General features: G+C 42.1%; 1 protein-coding gene across 2 annotated transcripts in view; it reads right to left on the bottom strand.

Moving 5' to 3' along the window:
• LOC146661278 (glutamate receptor 1-like) overlaps positions 1-23,510 on the bottom strand; it is a 111,363-nt gene that overhangs the window by 48,618 nt on the left and 39,235 nt on the right. Inside the window, exons 1-3 of one of the 2 annotated variants that reach the window (XM_085421383.1) lie at positions 14,713-14,874; positions 13,391-13,630; positions 781-965 (exon numbers count right to left, since the gene is read on the bottom strand). In XM_085421383.1, coding sequence (XP_085277509.1) covers positions 781-965; positions 13,391-13,595 — 390 coding nt within the window. In that variant the 5' untranslated portion in view covers positions 13,596-13,630; positions 14,713-14,874. Of the gene's footprint in view, positions 1-780; positions 966-13,390; positions 13,631-14,712; positions 14,875-23,510 lie in introns of those variants that run through there. The other variant, XM_085421382.1, reaches the window with a different exon arrangement.

The raw sequence follows: 23,510 nt of genomic DNA, 5'->3' as shown, positions 1-23,510 counted from the left end.
TAGCTTTAGACAGTCGAGCTGGAGGCTCATGTTGATTTCAGATGGAATGCCTCAACATAAAACTGTTATCATTTTCCACAGGTGATTAGAGGAAGAAGCTAAAATCATCCAAAATTCAGTTTGTTTCTGCCCTTAAATAACACTTACATGAAACTATTAATTCAATTTAGACTGACCAGTGGATAAAAACAAACTGAAACCACCGGCTTTTAGTTGGGTTCAGCTTCACTGTAAAGGCAGGCTTACAGAAAAAAAACAAATCGGGGATTTTCCCCAAATAATTGAAGATGGTGAAGAGCGAGGGTGAAACCAAAAGAGCTTGGAGACTTGGGGAAAGCTCCAAGGCAATATTGAGTTGGCTGTATTTCCACAAGATCAGGAAGAAACATTACCTGCCCAGTTATTAGTGCTGCCACTCAGCAGCTATTTGAGAAGTTATTTACAAGAACTTTTTTATTATATGAATGGAGAGGGAACCATCCATCCATGCACTTTCCGAACTGTTCATCCAGTTTAGGGTTGCTGGAGGGCTAGAGCCTCTCCCAGGTACCACAGGGCGGGAGGAGTTTTTGTACTTAACAAAACAAATTATCTACTAAAAATAAAAATACAGAAATTATAATAATAGTTACAATCAGCATTTCTGACTTCTCACACCAGAGCGCTGATAAAATTTCATGCTAATTCACAATATCATTACTGTAGGCCCTCAGAAGTATCAGGCAGTAATTCTTATGCAGACAGAGTGGAGGCCACTGGTTTGGTTTCAGAGTGTTTTACCAGGTTGAGGATGTAGTTGAGGCGTTTCAGCTCGCAGTCGATGATGATCTGGAAGTCCTTCTTGTAGTCGAGGTCAGCCAGCAGCTTGATGAAGGCCGGCTCTGTGAGACTGTCCAGGTTAACCGAGGTGACCTGCCAACTTCGTTCTGCCGCCGTGTCCAGGATCCTCTGCAACACTGCCAAACCTGAGGGACAGCAAAGTAAGACGGGAGCCGCCTCAGCTGCATTTAGTCATAGACAAGATGACATGATTTAAATTTGGATAATCTAATTTTTTTAATAAAATCTGTATTCATTATAAGCTTTATTAAGCTTAACTTAACATCAGCATCCAATAGCTATTTCACCTGACACAGTCCCAGTGACTGATCAGGTGGACTCAAGTAACCCCCATCATCATCTAGTATTCATTTAAACTTCTTTAAACTGGATCTTGGTTACTTTCAGTTTACCATTTACTTTGATCAGTTTATCAGCTTACCAACAATCAGCTATGGTCAGCAATCGTATCTAATCATTCATCTATAACAGCTGGCTTATTAATCCAACCATGAAGCCACTGTTTTTAGCTTCTACTTCCTTTAACAGCTATTCACTGTTACACGACCAACATTAAAACTAGAACGGACACAGGAAGTCATTTTGAGTTGATCCTGTTTAACTGACAGCTTTTCATCATTTAATATTGTTTGTACCTAACAGATTTATTTTGGGATTTTTTTCATGCCCATCTGTGCTTCATCACTTTCACTTGCTAAGCTATATTTTAAGTTTCAGAATAACCATTTTGCGCTGCTAAATATTCCAGTAAGAATAAGTCATTTTTATTTCAGCTCTATATTATACTTTATCAAATAGATTTGGTTATCTGCAACGTTAACTAAAATTATTACTTACTGCAATATTTTTAGCCAATGGTTTCCAATATTTTATTCCTAATTATAGAAGCTCCTTGAACTGTTCCTGTATTATAACATTTTTAGCTGTTTTAACTATTTTGTTTCTCAGCTATCTAAGCTACGTAGCAATCCAACCATTGTTCAGCACAGCGGGGGGGGGGGGGGGGGGGGGGGGGGGGTATAATTTCTCCTACTCCATGACTTTTAACTAACTTAACTTTTCTGCTAAACCTGTTCAGGTTCATTAACTTAGTGAAAGTTTCAGTGTTTCTCAGATTGGTTAGGCTAACCTTTTGCATGCTCCGTGACTACTGTACAAGTGACTCTTGGGCTATTTACTGCCGATTGGGAATCACCAAATCCGGGGTTTTCACAAGGCAGAAATTGTTTTGACCATCAAACTGATTTTCAGCTTCACAACTTGCAGACCTGCAACCTGAAAAGTAGACGAGTAACAGACGTTTGAGGTAGTGATTAAGATCAGCGGACTCATTGAAAACTGTCTCTGACTTTTACAACTTTAAGTCAGAGCAAGACAATAAAACTTATTTTTCATTAGCACATTGTATGTCGTAATTATGACTAAGAAGTTTTTTACTTTTTTTTGAGAGCCAGGTCTCAAAAAAAAAAACTTATAATGAGAAATATTATGAGAAAAGTTTGAGTGAGTGGGAGATATAATCGCTGAGTCACTTGTTTGAAATGTTATCAGCTCATTGAATGAGCCTCATTATTTGTTATCTATCCCATATGTTTAGCTGCTGGTAGGCAGTTATCACTGAATTACAACGGTGACCCAGCTAAAAGGAAGTACAGAGTGTTTCCAGATTCAGACTGCATCAAAAGTCCACATTAACTCGAATCTCAATCAAGTATGATTATTCTGAAGAGGATTTGTTGAGTATGTTTTCATGTTGATATGAGATACAGTGTTTATGACCTTCAGAATAATTGTCCTACGTTGAATACAATATATTTGTGTAAACCTGCGGCAGTCCAACAGTTTACCCGGAGAGTCTGACTCTGAAACTCATCCCAGCTGTATTATAGAGTGACCTTTCTCTTTACTTAGAAATGATCTCTGCTTCCTTTGATCTTTGTTGGCAGATATCTTTTCTCCAGCTCTTGTTGCCATTCGTCAGCCTGACGGATTACTTTTCAAAGACGCTTTGCTCCAAACTGCTGAATGAATGCAGAGATATGTTTTCATGTCAGCTGCTGAGGACTGGATTTGAAGAGGCAGTGGCTCCTCTGACTGAATGTCAAACTGTTTTGTAGTTTTGTTTTGTTTTTTTTGTTTTGTTTTGTTTTTTTTTTGGGGGGGGGGGGGGGTTAGCGGAATCAGCCTCATATGATGTCTGCTGTAGGGCTGCCACAAACGATTATTTTGATAGTCGACTAGTCACCGATTATTTTTGCGATTAGTCGACTAATCAGATCATCATCCATTGGACATAAAACGTACAGCTTATTGCACCAGCAGCATCTGCTCTTATATAACTATCATTAGCTTACAGCTTTAAGTGTTTCAGGTCTGTGCTAACTAAAAATAAAGACAAGATGATAGTTTATTAAATGTTAATGAAATCTGCAGATTGTTTCGGTGAAGTTTAATAAACTCCTTGCTATCTAAAATATAACAGGACACCGGAGTAAATTCTGGAGCATCTCACACTTCTGATAATCAGCTGTCTGCTTGATGTTTATTCAGCTGTGTAAAAACTATAACTTTAATCTCAGCCAAACCGATTTACTCAGGAACAAATAAAATACTAAAAAAAAGCCAAACAATAACATTTTTAAGTTCTCTAAGTGACTCATATGTCATGTTTAACCTGAGTACTGAAAGACAGCGGTGGGTTTGAAAACGATTTGCCGGGAGTCCGGTGTTCTCACGGCTCTAGTTAGCCTAGCCCCTGGCTAGCTATCGAGCTAGTGGGTAACAGACGTCTCCGAAAACGTCGGAGCGCTTTTGAAAATATGCGGTGTCCTGATAAACTGAGCAGATATTTGTCGACGCGTCGACTATTAAATCAGTCGTCGACGATTTTGATAGTCGACGTAATCGTGACTAGTCGACTAATCGTGGCAGCCCTAATCTGCTGTCTGCCTCAGGCTGGACTTGACCCGTGTGCCACTTCAAAAAGCTGCTTCACATGGAGATGCCACAGATGCGAATTTATTTTTGTTTAAGAGATCGCATTTGACTGAGAAAATAAATCAATGTCTGTGATGGTGTTGAAGTATCCAGGATAATACCTGAGAAGCTTATTCAGAGCAGCACAGACTCTCTTATCTCTCACACTGCTTCATCTTCTGTGCTGTGATATATTATTTAAGCAGAGAAGCCTGACCTTAAACAGTCAATGGTCAAAGAAACATGATACACCAGCTGGCCTCGGGATCAAACCTGGAAGATACATACTGGATGTGATTTTCAATTCAATGACATTTTAGAAATATAGTGGTAAATCACAAAAGCAGTCGCCTCAGTGCATGTAGTAAAGACTACAATGATACAGAGAAAGCTCCAACAATCAGACAACTTTCCCCCTTAAATCCAGGCTCAGGGACAGGTGGGTTGATGGGAGAGAGGCAGGACAAACACTTGCTAGTACTCATTCTATTGTAATTCAACTAAGTGCTGGAAATATTCCTTCTAGATTTTGCTCCATATTGATATAAAAACCTCATATATTTGCTACAGATCTGATCTTCATAACACTGAAGATCAACCACAGAAGGTTGGTCCACTGTGGTCACAAAGGGCTGGACAGAAACGGTACTCAGGCTGTGGTTTTTAATGATGCTCAGTTGCTACTATTGATCCCAGAGTGTGCAAATAAATTATCCCCATAATTACAATTGCTTAGCTGACAGGAATGGCACCCAGTGTGGTCTTTTGCTGCTGCCCACCAGCTTCAAGGTTTGATGTGTTGTGCTCTCAGAGATGCTCTTCTGCATACTTTGGCTATATTTAGTTATTTGAGTCTCCATTGGCCTGTTCTCTAACACCATTATGGCATTTTGTCACAGACAACTGCAGCTCACTGCATAGTTTCTTATTTCTGACATTCTCTGTAAACCATAGAAATGGTCATGATATCCAGACCAGTCCACTGGGTGCTGCAATCCACCAGGGCTGCCCTTTGTAAATAGTTTTGGTCATACATTTACACAGGAACTGAAGACTGGGACATCATTTGTGAGAGTAGCAAAGCTATCCCATGATTCTGTTTTTAATCCCAGACTCAGGAATATCTGAATCCCAGTGTTTTCTCATATTTGCTGCACAGTTTTACAAAGTCTCTGAGAAACTGCTTTATAACACCGTTATTAAAGATGATGGTTTGGAAGAAAGTCTTGAAGCTAATGCTAAGCTGTTTGGACTTTATAATCACATCAGACTCAGTTCGATATTGATTGATTTCTTCTTTCTCGTCTGTGCTTCATCAGTGTCTGCTGGGAATCAGCTGGTCAAATCAACTGATGTGAAAACAGGAATGTGTGAAAATGTCCTGGGCATGGAGCGACCGGGGCGAGAGAATCGATGAGTAAAATAGGTTTTCTGCAGTTGCTTAGATTCTTGTATATATATATGAACGTATTGTGTACATTTGTAATATTTACACATCACCACATTTAAACTGTATGTTAACAGGAAACAGGATCACCTTCAGCTTTGTTACCTGTTTGTATTCTGGTTCTTTGCGTCCCTTTCTTACCTGTGTGAGCGTCAGCGTCCATGCAGGTGATGCTCACAGCCATAAGTATAGTGGATTGAATGCTTGCCACAGCTTGCTACTAAATGTTTTTGCACCTATTTCTGCCCCGTGACCTACTTTTTCAACATCTCCTTTAAACCTTTCAGGATCTTGAAAGGATAGAACAATTTCAGGAGAACAAGCCTGTGATTTTGCCCACAGCACAAAGCAGAAAATGATCCAGTTCTATTCAACTGTGGTTAAGGTGAGGGAGCTGCCTGGATGGCGAGTGCAGGAGGCAGCGCTCAGGACTACTGCAGTAGCAGGCTGGCAGCTGAAAAAGCAGCTACTGTACAGTCTCACAGTAGCAGTAAACCCAGCACAGGGCTGCAGTCCATGTGTGAAGAATGCTCTGGGGTGTATTCGATGTGAAGCTAGCATCCCCTTTTCAAATGGAGGGAAAGGTATTAGATCACTGTGCTGGTTTTCCTGCTCAAAAGAATCAAAACCTTTTTTATATCACTGCACTTTTCCTACCAGTGACCCTGTTACTGCTTACTCACCCCCCGCTCCTCTGCCTCTCAGCCGGCAAAAATAAAATCATTCAAATTCTCAATTAGTGCATCTTCACATGTCTTGTAGTGTGTTTCTACAACCTAACAGGGAGTTTTCTGCTCTGTGTTTAAAAACGCAATGAGTCAACACGCAGAGTAATCACATCAGCATTTTACAGTACACACACACACACACACACACACACTGTTCAAAAGACAAGTCAGCAGAATTCAGATAGACTTCAAAGAGCAGAGAGAGACACACTGAAAAAGAGACTTCAAAGATACTGTGACACGTGCGCAGCAACACCTCCTCCAGCGTTATTACCTCAGTGTCTCACACTCAGAGCAGAAGATTAGACGTCGTTACAATCAGCAGACTCGCTCCGTGTGTGTGTGTGTGTGTGTGTGTGTGTGTGTGTGTGTGTGTGTGTGTGTGTGTGTGTGTGTGTGTGTGTGTGTGTGTGTGTGTGTGTGTGTGATACATGGGAACATTAGTTTCAACAGGGGGACAAAAGGCAATTCAGTGCTAACATCTGATGGATGAAGATCAAGTGCTGAGCTCCAAAACTTCTCTAGTCCTCTTTGACTCAGCAGGTTAGATAATGTCAGTTTTAATTGCTTTCAAACTGGGTTCTGCAAAGTAAACACCAACACTTTCCCAAGAATATTTTTACACACCTACATACTTTAAGAATAAAACTCTTATAAATCAAATAACTGATTTAAACTGGCTCAAACTGCAAGACACCTAAAGTTTCAGGCATGGGGGGGAAAAAAGGAAAGAGAAATACAAAATATCTTCCAGAGGAAGATTATTGATCTGACACATGTCATGACAAACATGAATAAATCCATCCATCAATCCCACTTAATGCTTGGTTTGCATGGGACTAAATCCCTGCTGTTGGAGAAATGATTTCATCATAGCTTCAGCTACACCATTAGATAATCATCCATGATGGAATCACTGGACCAGTGGAATAACACCAGGGTAACCGGTAACCTAAGATACCAATAAACAATACCAGGCCAACTGAGGAATACAAAGGCACCACCAAGGGAAAATATTAGGCAAACCAAGGCCGAACAATAATATATATATTTATATACAGTATATATATATATATATATATATATATATATATATATATATATATATATATATATATATATATATATTTATTTATTTATTTATTTATTTATTTATTTATTTATTTTTTTTTTTTTTTAAACTAACATGAGTTAATATAGGGCCAACAAATGAATAACAAGCAAGGGGTGAGTACCGGCTGAACAGAGGGCCAAAACCAGGCTATGAAATCAACACAAGGCCAACCAGGGGCTGGAGTCAGGCTTACTACTGATAGCCAACAACATACCAACAACTGGAGACATCCAAGAGTCACAAACAAGGCTAAAAGAATCAATACCAGCCTGTTCTACTTCAGGAAACAGTAAATTCCTGCCAACACATCCATGTATCAGTATTAATACTGAAATAATTCATAGCTTCCTGCAGAATAACTACTGTCAGAGAGCCTTCCTATTGTGTTCTTGCCTGTTTTACTTAAATAAAGGATCCAAATGTTTCTTTCACTTCACCTCTTCCTCATAGGGATGTGTTAAAAATGGACATCAGCAGATATGTTGGCCATAATTGCTACTATCTGAAAGAAATTATGCATCTCCTCTGAAAGGTAGCTGTTCATTAAAGCCCATACGCTGTCAGTGTTTACAGCTGCTGCACAGGCTCAGCTCCGCAAGTCAAGTGTGTTAATGATAATGCACAACCTTCAATTAGACATACAGCAAGACACCCACGCTGACAGGCCAAGTGTCAGTCACTGCTGAGGACGGAGAGAGAACAATAGTGAGAGACAGAAGACTCAAATAAAAGAGCGAACAAAAGCAGGGATAAAAACAGGTGTAATGATTTTTAAAATCATAGACTCTAATCTGCCCTTTTATAATATGATGCCTGCATATCATTTACCTCTAAACAAGTGATAAACAGGAAGTAAAGATGAGGACAGAAAGAATAAAACCAGGTGATGGAGAAAGATGAGGTGAGAAAATATGAGGAAAGCAAAACCAGATATTTCAGAAGAAAAACTCAGGAATAGAAAAAAACAAAGAAGAGAGAGGGGAGGAGCAAAAACGGAACCAATCCAGGGATAAAACACCCGCCCTACCATCATCACACAGCCCCTAACCCAAAATTAAGGTGCAGTATTCTCCTGAACTATAGCTGGCGTCACTCAGACAATCCTGGCAGATAATAAGAGCTGATACAGCAAGAGAAGAACTCAAAATGTTTCCTGTTTTTTCCACAAAGTCTTTAGTTTTCAAACGACTGCAACATCTGTTTGTAAACCAACACGATTGTACGCTCCTGTCTCCGACCCAGGTCCGGTGGCTGTGGTGGAAAATCGAGCCGACGAAAGAGCCACAAATACTGGCTGTGCTCTGGAGCACAAATACACAGTCACATGAATGATGAAGTTCTGCAGTCTGGTTATGTCAAACAAGTCTTAGCTAACACTAACCAACAAAACTGGAAGGCTAGCTTGAGGTCAACACTGTGCTAACAGCTGCTCCACTCTGAGGAAACAACAGGAAGTAAGACAGAAATATTTTAGTTTAAGAATAAATGCGACTGCATGACTCAGCATTACTGTCTGCGTGGTGCTCACTACCAAGTGTTAACATTTGTTGGCTGTCACAGTCTGAACTCTGCGCTCGTCTCTCCCTCAGTTTGCAAAAGTAGATGAAAAAAAAAAAGCTGTCATAAAAACACTTCTTTTTACTCCAGCAGAGAAGAAGAAGCAGTGCTCTCTTTCTCTGCTGCCTCAGCCTGTAATGTGTGTGCTGGTGCATGAACGTGCACATATTTGTGTGTGTGTTGGATATTAAACTGGCGATGCGGCAACAGTTATGTCAACGACACACAGACACACACAGTTTCATGTTCAATTACACAGAGACTGCTCATTTCTTCTCCGTGGTTTATTTCCTTTACAGCTGCTGCCCGTCCATATGTCCAGCTTTTTTTCTCTTTTAATAAGTGGACGGAGCTCCCCGCCGTCCGCTTTAACCACGTCGTTGGTGAGCAAAAAGATGAGAAAATAGAAAAAAATAAAGAAGCAGCACAAGATGAAAGGAACATGTAAAAGCTTTCTTGATCCTCTGGACAGTTCAGAGAACACAGGAGAGGAAGCGTTTATTGTCTCAGGTCAAGGATTTTTACCTTGAATGAGCCCACAGGAAAAAAATGGTCTCAGTGAGAGGACCCGAATATTAACCGACCATCTCCACTGGAGTGCAACAATCACATCCATCCACTTTCTGCTCCTCGCCAAGGAGATGTTCGGTTCCGTGCCCGAAACATGTCGACTGACTCCTTTCAATGTGGAGGAGCAGCCGCTCTACTGCGAGTCCCTCAAATGGCCGAGGTCCTCACCCTATCTCTGAGGGAGAGCCCAGCCCTCCTTCAAAAGAAACCCGTTTCTACTGTCAGTATCTGCGACTTCATTCCTCAAGTTTTTATATCTGACACATCAACTTCTTCCAGTTTAGCTGGCGCTGTTTTTGACTTATCAGAAAAAGTACTTATCATCTGTATAATCTAACAGTGAAACAATATTTAACAGAACTAAGTATGTGTGTTTAGAAACTATCAACAGGGATCAAATGAAAAGAAAATTGAATCAAATGTTCTGCTGGAGGAGAAATGAAGGAACAAAGAAGGACGGACAGCTGTGCAGTCGTAGCTCTTTCTTCTCCACAGTCTCAGCAGCGTTTTCCACATGGAAAAGATTTATATAAATCCTATAAAGTTTGTTTCTGTCTTGTGTGAAACTTGCATGAAAAGCATACAAGAGTGAAAACAGATATAAGATCCCTTGAAAAATTATATAAATGAAACTTATATGTTTTTGGCTACTTGGGGCAACCGTGGCGCTGGGGGTTGGGAAGCGCATCTGTAACCGGAAGGTTGCCGGTTCGATCCCCGGGCTCTCTGTCGTTGTGTCCTTGGGCAAGACACTTTACCCCTGTCATATCACGCCATCGGGCCGATGGCATATGGCAGCCTCGCTTCTGTCAGTCTGCCCCAGGGCAGCTGTGGCTACAACTGTAGCTGCCTCCACCAGTGTGTGAATGAATAGTGACATTGTAAAGCGCTTTGGGTGCCTTGAAAAGCGCTATATAAATCCAATCCATTATTATTATTATTATTACTTACTAAAACAATATATGAAAGTAATGAGAAAGTGGCCACTTTCATGAGTAAATCATATAAGCCTTCTATGATTCACTATATGAAGTAGGCCACATCTGATGCAAGTCTTTTATAAGTTTTTTCTATTTCTTTTCCATGTGGGTTACTCTGATCAGCTTATTGAAGTTCTCTCAGACATTTAGAACATGTTCACTCGTGCTGTATCAAACTGAGTAAATAACATTCTGCTGTGTATGGTTACATGTGGCCATCAAATCAAATCAGCCCTGTATGAGATCAGCGGCTGTGATTGGCCCTTCGCCAGCGAGGGCGGGTGGAAATCTGTCTAAATGGAAGGAGTGCAGGTCGGACTCTGCAGAGCTACAGCTCATAGATCTTTGTGGTTTTCCTCACTAGAAAAAAGTGAAAACATCTTCAGATCCTGGACAGAGACAAAGAAAACATTCCTAAAAATCCTTCAAATGAGAGTGAAAAAAACCCTTTACAACATGGAAGGACAGGACATGTCAGACTGAAGGAGGAAAAGGTGAAAGGAGACGAGGAGGGCAGGGCTCAGAGGAGGATGAAATGATGGAGGGCTGAAAACACTTCACTGTAACTACTCTGCTTTCAGCAGGCTCTCACATCTGTAAGTCTGTATCCATGGCAACAACACAGAGAGACAATTATGGGATGAGTCAGATTTGATAACTTTTTATCTGTCCATGTGTTGAATAAGGTTCGAACACGCCGGCAAGTTCATTTATGTAATAAATGGCGAGGTTAGTGAAGTCGTACACATGTGTTTGTGGTGTACACACACACACACACACACACACACACACACACACACACACACACACACACACACACACACACACACACACACTAAATAGGCAGAGCTGAGCCTGTGGCTGTGAGTCGTCCACCAGCAGCCAAGCAGAAAATAGGCTCTCAACACTGCGTTTACTGAGAGGTACAAGCTGAGAGTACAGAGAGCAGGAACAGAAGAAGAGACGGAGTAATGAGAAGTAACCCGACGACGAAGAGGGGAAAGGAAGAGGAAAGAACGAGGCAGGAAAAATAGGGAGAAGGAGAGCACGCTTGCACAGAAGCTTTTTCTCTCATGTGAAAGGTCATTCCAGTTTCCTCACATAACTTTACTCCAGGCCAACTTTTTAAATTCAGTCTTTACCTTAGTCCAGATTTCTTATAACATAAAGTCCAACTTTTCCTCTCTAACCTTTCTTTTCAGTTTTTCTGTCACATGAATTTGAATTAGTCAGAACCATTTCAGTCCACTGCTGCTTAGTCATCCATTTTCTTCTGCTTTTTCAATTCAGGGTTGTCATGGTTGGGGAGGGGTGGAGCTTATCCCAGCTGGCATGGAGTGAGAGGTGGGGTAGACCCTGGACAGGCCCCGGCCTGTCGCAGGGCTTTGTAGCATTTAAATCTGTATTTTATGGAAAAGGCTGGTTAAGTCATTCGTTTCAGACACTTTGAGAATTCTTCCAGTTGCAGTATCCAGTCCTTCAGTCTGATTCTCCTCTTTTTCACACATTTCTAAAGAGTAAATAATTGAGCCTGAAGTCAAAAAGAAACGAACAAGTGAATTCGGATTTCTGAAAACCATTTTTCTTTCTAACTACTTAAACTATTACTGCAGTCTGACTGAAGCCTGACTGTTGATTGACTGTTCCATTTCATCCCCAGCAGGGACCCTCCTGTTTGTGCAGACGCTGAGAGTGGACGTAAATCAGAGCTGAGCTGGAGGCGCTCGGCCTCAGGAAATCCACTCTGCCTCCAACAGACAGCCAGTGTCCTCAGCAGATGTCGAGGAGCAATAACATCAGACAGACTGCACTGCCGAGGCAGACAGCCATGCACTATTACACCACATAGACTTCCAATAACACTTCCCGGGTAGATGTAAAAGAGGCAATAAGATTAGACAGTCTGCTGCCGATTGCCAAATGGACTATAACAGATCACGGGCTGCGGGGGGACACTCGGCCTGGCGCAGGAGGGAGGGAGGCCGACCAAGCTAACAGACCTTTTTTGGTCAATTCTCCAAAGGTTGTTGTTTGCTTGAACCAAAGAGCTGGAGGTGAAGTTTTCAGGACACAATCCAAAGTTTGTGTCTGCACAAGTGAATCTTTCAGTAGTCAGACAAACACTGAGTTCATGTTCAGCAGCCTGAAGTCAACCACAGAGACGACTCCTTTTTTTGCAGCTCGTTATGATCAGCTGAAATTGCACACGTGGCAGATGTTGTTCACTATTGTCTTTCAGATGGTCTAAAGTCTTTGTCTGTATGAATGCAGAGCCTGAGGACGAGGCTGCAAGCATCTGCAGTGATCTTCTCCTAAAAGCGCAGGCAGCTGCAGCTAGAAGGCGGAGTGTGAAACTGTGTCACACATCAGAAGAAGCCATCGGAGCGACACGCTGATTTACTGGAATACACATCTGTAATTACAGCCATGGCGCCGCGTGCCTGGATGATAGCGCCGTGAAAGCGATTAGCCTATTAGCTTTCATTGAGCACACTGAGCTCTTTCCTTCCTGACTGTTAAAAATAAAACGCCGTACAACACTTCCCTCGTCACGCACACTCACACACTGCTGCTTTGACTGTTGATTGATGTCTCACATATTTTGCTAATATCACAGATTGATCTTCTTTTATGAAATCTGCTGCCAGTGGACCCGTCCGTGTTTGCGTTTGGTCAGAACGATAAGGTCAGCGTTAATTCATCGAGTTGACAACCAGCTTCTTCTTGTTTCTCTATCCTGGATATGCTGACCCTGAATGCTTCAGTGTCAGACCAACCAGACATATTTTCCCCTTTTTCTGTTTGCTGACATGAGAAAACTTCAGACTTACCGCAATGTTACCGTAACTCATTGTTTGTTATTTCTAAAGCTTTGGTTTTGTAATGAAATAAAATAATCTTCCAGATATCTATTTTTGTTTTTATACCCACCGAGAGCATCACGTTAACATTAGAACAAATTGATTTCTAAATCCAGGTTTCTCTTACTTTCAGTTCTCCACTCAGACTAAAGAGTCTGAGAACATCGAGAACGAACAAACACGTGCTCTTTAACCCCGCCCCCTCCTCAGACCCGCACACTTTGCTCAGGAGTAATGTTGCACTGCTTGCTGAACAGGCACTCCAACACGAAGCTTGATACAGAGAAACCATTTGTGCTGCATGCTGGCGTCCTCACCTGATTCAGAGCTGTACATGTAGACGAACCTGGTCCAGTAGAAGTGCTCGAGCAGGGCCATGAGGGGCTCCTGCAGCTGGGGCCGCAGCTGCAGGATGAACTGGTTGTTGGTCTGTACGGGGAAGGACGGCGTGACGAAGCAGACGTGCAGAGACCCGCAGAAGGACATCAGCATGTTGACCGTCCGCCGGTCGTACAGACCCATGATGGCGTACACTCCCTTAGAGAACTGTGAGCAGACTGGTACAGAAACACAGAACAAGAGGGTTTCATTAATGTTTATTTAGATCATTTTTGAATGCTTTAGTCCGTCTGCCATTTGGAGCCAAACTAACAAATCCCAACATCTACTGGAACAAAGTTTCCACAAGTGTGTTTATTACATGTCTGACAAAAAAAATCTTTACAGTTCATATAACTGAAGTAACATTAAACACATAGACGTGGTTAGATATGACTCCAACATACTGACGATGTTTAATATACCAAGATCTGAAAAGGGGAACAAATTTGACTCAGACCATGGGCCTTGAAAGGATGGGGGGCAGTGGGTTATTGCCCCAACACCCCACTCCCACATCTTTTCTTTTCTTTTGTTTAATGAAACTAAACGTTGCTCAAAACATGTGACCTGATTTAGACTTCTGTGGGAAATCTACCCTTAACCTTCCACAGAACCTGACGTGCACCTCCTGAGAAATATGACCACACATCAGGTCGACGTGGTCGCCATGGAAGGTAACGGCGTTACATGTAGTTACATGATAACTAAGAATGTAGAGTTTCTGCAGAATAATCAGTCACAAGTGATCATGTCACTGTCGTTAGCATTTCTCTTCCTTTTTGTTGCTGAATATTAATCAGTGGACTCTTATTGTTATCCTCAGTGCCCCAGCATTTGTGTCTTTTCTGACACATTTACTCAAAAATAAAACAGGCCATTATTCCATTATTTACATCACCAACTACAACAAAAAAACTGTGTTGCTAGCTAACATCAGAGGAAAGTAATGTTTACATCCTGTCACATGGTCACAGCCACAAGTCTTTCGTTAGACGTAGTAACAGAAACGTTTCTCAGCAGAAGGAAAAGCCTTCTAACACGACGCTGCTCCTGGAGGTTTATGGAGTTTGTTTTTTTTACTTACTGGGTCACGATTTCTGGAAAGAGACAGCAACGCTGCCATTTTTAATTTTCGTCCCACAAGGCAATACCATTTAGTTCAATTACATTCAAGAGAAGACAGACATCTCTGACAAACTGGGCATCTCACATCAAAACAATCCAGAATAAACAGAAGTGAATGAAAAACACTACAGACCAGAGTGTTTGGGGAGAACTGTCCCTTTAAAGGCCAGCTGTCTCTCTCGTCCCACATCTGCTTCATTTTGCTTCTGTGCCTTCGGCCGGAGGTTACAGAGTGCCGGTGCTCATAGTAATGCCTACCTTCCTGTGACCTGTGAGTTCACTGGCTGTTTGCAAACCAGCGTGACATCAACAGTAAAAACCTCGTCATCTGCCTCCATCCTCTGTCACTAGGAGTCCCTCCATCCTCTGGCCTCTCGCTCACCTCCCGTTCTCTTCCCTCGCACTTACTCTCTCTCTCTCTAATAATGCCATTTGTCTCATTGTCTGTCTTGTTTTTAAGCTCCAGTTGTCCATAAATCCAGGTCAACAAACAATCCACGAGTAAAATCTAGCTCGTACACTTTATTATGACTCCTCAGTCACACTGTGCTTCATTTTAACTTAATGGTGCAAAACCGTGACAGCTTTTTTCCTTCTTCTTAGCGTTATCTTGTCACATTCGGGTCGCCTTTCTTTGGCATTTTTAACAGTCTTCTTCAAACAAACATGAACACTTCTGAATATGCTGAACTCTGCCATTTTTCATGCATGTTTATTGTTTTATCAGCGCTTCCAGTGGGTTTTCTTCCTCCCATCAACACAGAACAGCCCAATCTCCATGTGGTAATAAGCTAACAGATGATAAAGTGTCCTTATCTTCATGGTAAACAGACATCATCTCTGCAGCTGACTTATCTGCCGCTGTGTAGCTGATGAAGAGCAGCTTCCTGTTTCACACAAAGCGCTCCCACATGCTAAATCCCCGTACACACAATAGCTCTAATCAAATTACTCTGAGATCCTTCACAGTCAGGGATTAAGTCTTAAGACAAAATAATACTCACTGCTGAGGCTCCAAAAGTCATTCTGTAAATCACTGGCTCATTTTATGGTCCTCCCGGATTTAGACTGAATCAAAACATGTCCATATTTGTGTGTCATCACCCAGAAAAATCCCCATTTAGGCTAAAACAAGTGAAACCTGAGAGGAAAGAAGGAAAGAAGGAGGCATCTACACCAGTGAGCAGCAATATTAAAACCACCTGTGCCAATGTTTTGTTACACCCCCTCTCTATGCTGCCAGATCAGTCCTGATCTGCAAAGGTACAGACTGCACAAAACTGTGACTGCATCATGACCTCTTTTGTACCAGCTTGGTGGTGGACCTTTGGTTGCCTCCATAGTTCAGGCTTGTTCATATACATCCCTTTGAGGCCTGATTTGATTGGAATCTGGGGAGTTGGAAGGCTTTTGACACTAATCGGGAGAGAGACGACTGCCATCGGGGAGTGCTGCTGCTAACAGGGCATGTAACTCAGCAGATTTACAATCTAAGTTAGGTCTGCAAGAAGCTCAGTGCTATGCACTTCTCACTTCTTTTAATGTTTTGGCTCATTCACAAAGCATAACTGCCAGTACACTCAACTTCAAGCTAAGCACTTGGACCCAGTACTTGGTCTTCCTACATTGGTAGCTATAGAGGTGCTTTAGGTGTGATGGTTATTAACTTCAAGCTTTCTTCCTGACATAATGATAATGATAATAATAATGGATTGGATTTATATAGCGCTTTTCAAGGCACCCAAAGCGCTTTACAATGCCACTATTCATTCACTCTCACATTCACACACTGGCGGAGGCTACAGTTGTAGCCACAGCTGCCCTGGGGCAGACTGACAGAAGCGAGGCTGCCATATCGCGCCATCGGCCCCTCTGGCCAACACCAGTAGGCGGTAGGGTAAAGTGTCTTGCCCAAGGACACAACGACCAGGACATGACTGTTTGTCAGAGCTGGAGAGTATTTAATCATTACAGGCTTTTGTCTATGGCGCTGACACTGATCAAGTGAAAACCTGAGACCCAAATGCATAAATATTGAACCCTGTATGACATTCAGCTTCTCCAAGTGTAAAAGGAAACTATCTGACCTATCAGTTGATTGGGGCTACAGCATTTGGCCAATCTACTGTTTGAGTTTGAGCTGAACTTTGTTGCCATGCTGGTTCCTCTGGTAGTGGTTCATTGATGTTATGTGTCAAAGTTAAAAACAGTGAGAGTTCAAAAGTTCATACACGGCAACAGACATCTGTTTGTAATTCAGTAACCTATTTTTTAGTGTTGGCCTTTTTCTAAACAGTTTACGATGATGACCTTCCAGATGGTTCTGCATAACAAACATCTGGTGCGTCAGGTTAGTGAAACATCAACCCCTCTTTTGGCAGTAATTGACCTATAAGCTTGTGTAATCGCTATACATTTACAGATATAAAGCAAATATGGTTAAATCTCCAGGTTGTCTCACCCACCCACACTGGAAGTAAAGCTATTCGGATGCATTCAAATTCAGAGAACACCTGTTAATTAATAGGTTCTTCAGTCTTTCTTCCAGCCGTGGAGCTGTTGATTCAATATGCTTTTGTTTCTCCTGAGTAAACTTCTTAATAAATGGTCCACAGACTGACCAAAACTCAAAAAAGAATCCACTTTTTGCAGTTTTAAAATCAAACTGCTGAAATGTACTTATTCATCTGTTTTTTTGTTTCTAAATTTGCTAAATCGCTGCCAAACTGCTAATCAATGAATCAGTATTGGATCAGACACATAGGTGCTGACAGATGTCCTCGTCTACTTTCTTTGTGAATGTGTGTGTGTCCTTGGTGCAGATCCCTGAGGCCAGCGCTAACATGCTAACAGCAAGACCATCTACCCTTAGCAGACTCACACTGGAAATAACCATCCCCTGTGGGGCCATGCTATCATGCTAACAATAGATGTTTACCCTCAGGCAAATGCTATCAGTGCTAACGAGGTATCTGTCTCTTAGCATTAGCGCTGCTGTCCAACTGGGACGACAGGCGGGTCCTTCATCAGAGGGGGTCGGGCAGCACAGAGTTGACAGATGCTGCGAGCCTTGGGAAGCTTTGTAGTTAGTTGTGTTTAAATTAAAGCCAACATGATGGGAGTCCAGATGTTTAACCTATGGGATTAGCCAATGAAGTGGTTTCTAATTTATGTAGCATTACATAAATAGCTGTCTTTGTTGATTTAATGAGCTCAGTTTGTGCTGTTTTTTTCCATAATGATTTAAAATTCATGTCATATTTTGTCTCTTTAAATGTATGAATATTCTTTTTTTTAATGCCTTTTATAAACTGTTGCATAAAATACCAAATGTGGTTGTCGTCAGTGTAACTATTTTTCCTTTTGTAAGTAAGTAACCAGGAGAAATGTCAAACGTGAGACTCTTTCTTGACCCGGTCATTGATTTCAAAGAGTTTGAGATTGAATGCACAGCAACACAACAATCTTTTTTCAGCTTTGTAGGGGTTAAAAATCAGCCTGCAGAGTGTTGAATAGCGGTGTGAAGACATGCTTGCAGTCAGATTCTTTAAACTTGGCAGAGCCAGGCACATTCCCTTTTTTTGGCCTTAATGTTGATGCTGCCTTTATGTCAAATGGGACATTTTTTTAATGTGAGTTTTGCCGTTTCAGTCTATTTTTTTTAATATAGACAATGATCCAGTTTGAGAATATACAATGCAAACAAGCTGTCGTCGTTCTTTCCAAAACGATTCAGTTCCTCTGATGATCGAGAGGAGGTCAGTGATGTGTGACAGGATTTTGGTGAGACTACGGCGCATAACGTGCAGGTTTTAGTTAAACATGAGTTGCAACGATTTTCATGAAATCGTCCAGCTCGGGTGATTTTAATCGCACTTGAAAATCATTTGGAAAAATGTGTTATTTTGTGCAATTTATGACTTTTCTATGTTTATTTTAACTGCAAGCTTGAATCAGCTAATAGTTTCCAGCTATATCAAAGTCAACAACTCAAGGTTGCGTACACACCCAAATACTCAAACACACGGCTCAACTCACCACCACTGAATTCTGTGCGTTTCTGAAGTCTCATCCAGTTGTGATGTCTTTGCGGTTTGGCAGCAGAACGTGTCCAAGAACAGCTGAGACAGCAGATAATTGGTTGAGTGTGTGCAGAGATCAACACAGCCTGGACCTGGCTGTGTGTTGCCTGGTTGTGCTGACAGATAGGTGGAAACTGTATTTGTGTGTGGACTGGTTCATAGGCACTCTAGTAACTTGGGTGCATTAAACACACATAAAAACAGAGGAAATTGTTTTCACATTAGTCAGAAGAAAGTTCGAGGGCCTGGCAAATAGAAACCACTATTGGAGATCACTGGAGATGTTCTTAAAATACAGGAGAGTGCAGGTACGTGTGATGCTATTAGTTATACTTTTATTAGACCCTGTTCCCATCTTTGTGTTTGGCACTTCAGTTTATTTCCCTCTTGATGACTTGTTTCATTTCCACTCATATTACTTTCACTTGCTGTTTAAGTTTAGATGCTAAAAACTACTAAAAACAAGGCCGGACACATTTTAACCACAGTGCGAGTGCAACCTTAAAGCTGCTAAATAAGATTCATATTAGATGTACCTCATTTGCTGTAACACCAATCAAAAGTCCAGTATGGGTTCACTACGTGCTGGACTTCCTGTCTCCACCACAGATGTTTAAACCACAGCTGTCCTGATTCAAGCCACCTTTAACGTTCGGGAGCCAAACAGTGAATGAGGACATCGATCACGGCGTCTCAGCGAATGAGCTGACCTCGCCTCGTACCCACAGAGGCTCCTCCAGTCAGACAGCTCGCTCCTCGCCACCTAAGGCTTTTAGACAGAGCTTTATTTAAACACAGCCCACAGTCGACGACGCCAAGTGCCACGGGGCCCACAGCTGAGACCGCGTCTACCCACAGAGCCATTCATCCTCCTGACACGCCGGTCCATCTCTGCAGATCTGCCTGTCTGTGATGAATAATCATCATCACCCTCATGTTTGCAGGGAGAGAGAAGAGGAAGAAAGGACTCTTCCGCCCAGGGGAACAGGCGGGTAATTGTGAGGACATCTATTAACCTTAGGCTTTCACCGTCATCCTCCTTCTCGACTGTTTACTCTCCTCCACCGAGCAAACAGGCCGGCCCGGAGACACACAGCCGATGATCAGGTCACTGTCTCGGTGCGCCGTTCGGCATTCTGTCACTCGGCCAGCACGAGTCACTGTCGCTTCTAACAGAGTGACATCGAGTCAGGTCGGAAACAGAAAGAGGAGTAACTCCAGCACCAAAGCTTTCATAGTGACATTTATATTCACCGTTTATTTGATCTGAGGTGACGTTCAGGGAGAGATTCAGCTGGAAGTGTGTGACATTATAAAAGCCCAAAATGGGAACTTCAAAGTTCACAGACAGTGGAGTGGTGAAGACATGAGCCCTCTGTCTAAATACCCTTTAAATGTCCATCTGAGTTTATATTCTTAGACTTTTTAAACTTGGGTGGTTTCAACGTATAAATCTCAACAGTAAAGTCCAGCTGTGTCTAATGTTAAATTGTCTGACTTCACAGCAGAAATAAACATGCTTACAGCCCACTGCAAACAAACAAACACACAAAAAGTATAATAGCTCACTTCCATTCTGCAAAGGGGGGGATGCTTTTATAACTAAGCTTTAAAAATGTACAAATGTAAAAATCAACAGGTGTGGATACGAACGTGAGGTGCTACTTTAGCTTCAGAGTGCTGTCACAGTGGCTACGTGTACAGTGTACGGCAACTACACGTCATTTATTCGGTGTTAAAGGCTCTGGAAGCAGGTGTCCAGGACCGAGAGGCCAACAGTGAGATCTTCAGTTCAAATAAAATTAGAAGAGATGAAATTTTAATTCTGACTCGCAGTGATCTGAGCGGCACTGTGAACCCAGCCCAACCTCAGGCTCTAATTAATGTGTTTTGTAGCAATGCTGAATAATGAATTAAATGACTGCCTTCCTCGGGGTGATGCAGCGCACACACACACACACACACACACACACTAAAGTCATTTAGGCAACTGCTGCCTCTGAGGCATCAATGCAATAATCTCCTGCTGAGAATGCAGCTCTGACACACACAAAGTTACACAGACACGCTGATCTAGAGCCTCTCTACATGTGTTACCCCCCTACAGTTGTAGGTTCAAACCCCATCTGTCAGCTCAGAGCTCAGAACCTCTACATTTACATTTCAATCATCCACAGAGATTTACCCATAATTCACTGCAGAGATAACAAAAGCTGCGTGAACCACTCAGCCTTTATTTAGCAGAAGAAGACAAACCTTGACCTTGCTCTTGTCATGGTCCCTGTGCCTCACCAGCTGATCCTGTATTAGGCAACATGTGTTTTGTTGTTTTTTGCTCTCTCCTTCTCTCTCACCTGTAGGGGCGGTGCTCATTATGGGCCCCCGCCCCTGGCCCACGCACCTGCCATCTCCACACCTGCTGGGTGATCGCAAGGTCTATTTAAGACGGCAGCACTGTGTTACTCGTCGCTGGATCATTGGGCTATCAGCGTCAGACACTCTGCCGTTAGTGAGTTAAATTTCCGTCAGTTCGTCGTTAACTCTAGTTTCTGTGTACAGATCTACCCCGGACCTTCCCCTGCCTGCCTGTTACTGTGTGGACGAGTGAGTGGATTTGTGTTACCCCACTGTGGAGAAAGGAGAGAGATTCTTTGGAGTGTGTCTGATTTCCGTTCTTCCCCTCACATGCCCTGGACCCCCATCCCCTCCCTCCAGCACGTTGCAAACAGTGTCACCTGGTGTCGTTGTGTTAATAAACTGACTGTCTACTCTGCAAGGATTCCCGGCCTGCGCCTGAGTCCATTAACTACAACCTGACAGTTGTTGGCATATGTGCAACTAAAATGACTGATGAAATGTGTCTGATGTCAAAATGTTCAAAAATGAAAAGCTCAAAGTTTTCATGGTGATTTAATTTCTTTGTTATTCTGGAACAGTGACAATAAATTCAAACAAACTAAAAAAAAGGTTGATATCAGTTAAATTATTGAAAAAAAAAAAAAAAAGGTCCTTATTTAGGTGAATTCACTGAATCTCTTATAATAAAAAGCTGAACCAAAACTTACCACGAAGTTAAATCAACAGAACTCTGCTTTCACTTTAAATAAACCTTTATTAATTGATTTTCCCAGGCAACCTGCTGATTCACATGGCCTAAGTGCATTTCCTGGAAGCAAAATCTCAAGTTTTTTCCTCATACCTGCAGGATGGATGCAAAGCACCCAGTAGCTATGACACCCAAATTTCTGAGGCTTGACTGAAGAGGAGAAGATTTAGAAGAAGATATAACCCCTAATTTCTAAAATCTCACGATCAGGAGCAATAATCATAGTTTCTCTTTTATCTGTGTTTACATGAAGGAAGGTTTTATGTAATAGTTTGAATTCTTTTAGCAAATACTTAAAGTAGACAATGTAAAAAACTATATATAAAGTCTCTGACTGAATGTCATTAGCATGATATTAATGTAACGTCTAATAATTTGGTCTTCAGGGAGTTTGTAAAGCCAAAATGTAAAGCCCCGAGAGGCAGAACTCACTTAATTCATTTCAACAGTAAAATATCTCCAGGACATATTTATATTTTTGATCACAAACAAGTCATTAAGCCTGTTTATCATGATGCTGTGAGCAACAGAGACGGGCTCCAATAAAACTAAAACTCTGAATTCTCTGGAGTCTGCTGCTATCAACACGTCACCAGAAACAGTAAAATGTGCAAAACAGACTGAAAAATGTCTGCGATATTATTTTTCTCCATCAAATAATTAAGTTGCTCAGCTACTGGTATGTTACAGCCCGATGTCCTCGTCCCTAATAGCAACGGAGGTCAACTGAACCAAATCCAAACACAAAATTATAGTTTTAATGCAGTACAGCTGTTTCAAACACAAGGAAAACCACACGCCCGACTGCGACCTTTGAACTCTCTGAGGTCAGGAACCAGTTCTTCACACATCAGCGTTTTGATTCTGTTGTTTAATCCAACATTTAGCGTTTGTCAGTGGACAGTGAGATGTTTCCGGCTCCTTCTCTAAAACTCTGCGCTTTAGTTCTCCTCTCTCCTCCTTTGTTATTTCCTCTCTGAACACAATCTGAATCTTCCTCTTTTATCCTGCCACTCTGCCATCTGATATCACTTCTGTTTGTCCGACATGAAATTAGAGATTAAGATTATTAATTAAAGATAATCCCCTCCCTCCCTGCAGCTAGCCCTCGTGTCTGACAGACGGCTTTTCGTTTCTGCCATTATTTGCCAAATTGTGTTGTTGAGATAAAACGTCTTTCCAGGCGATACACGCAGCGCTCTTTTTTTCAGGGCTGCACTTTATCCTCATTTCACATTTGAGGCATTCAACTGAGCGTGTAACTACAAGTGAGTCCTCAAGGGCGAAATGTCACCAGCAACCCAAATCAGCCCTCTCTCTCTCTTCCTGTTTCTCTCGCTCCTCTCTTTCCACCGGCTTCCTGTCTCAGTGTGTCCGACACGATGCGCTCTTTATTTTTTTTATTTTCTACACCAATAAACAACAAATAACACTAACTACGGGGAGCGGGGCAGTCGTGTTTCTTCCTTCTGTCGTCTCAATCTGTACGCTCCTGATAAGGCGAGTCCTGGCAGCAAGAATCACCATTTAATTTCTCCTCCGTCTCCCTCCCTGCCTCCTTCCTCCTCCTCCCATCTTCATCTGGCCCTCGGGGAGGGCGGTGAGTTAAAATGTGAGTGAGCGGGCTCCCATGCTGCTGCTGCTCAGTGATTACAGCTGATATTTAATGTGCAAAGTTAAACTGCTGAGGATTCAGAGGAGGAGCTGTGATATTACAGCTGCTCCGTCTGATGAAGTGTGAAA

Source organism: Rhamphochromis longiceps, linkage group LG10, assembly GCF_057381845.1.
Source record: "Rhamphochromis longiceps isolate RC_006_pf linkage group LG10, R_longiceps_female_GT1.1, whole genome shotgun sequence".
Lineage (NCBI taxonomy): Eukaryota > Metazoa > Chordata > Actinopteri > Cichliformes > Cichlidae > Rhamphochromis > Rhamphochromis longiceps.
This window is presented reverse-complemented; position numbering and strand designations above follow the sequence as displayed.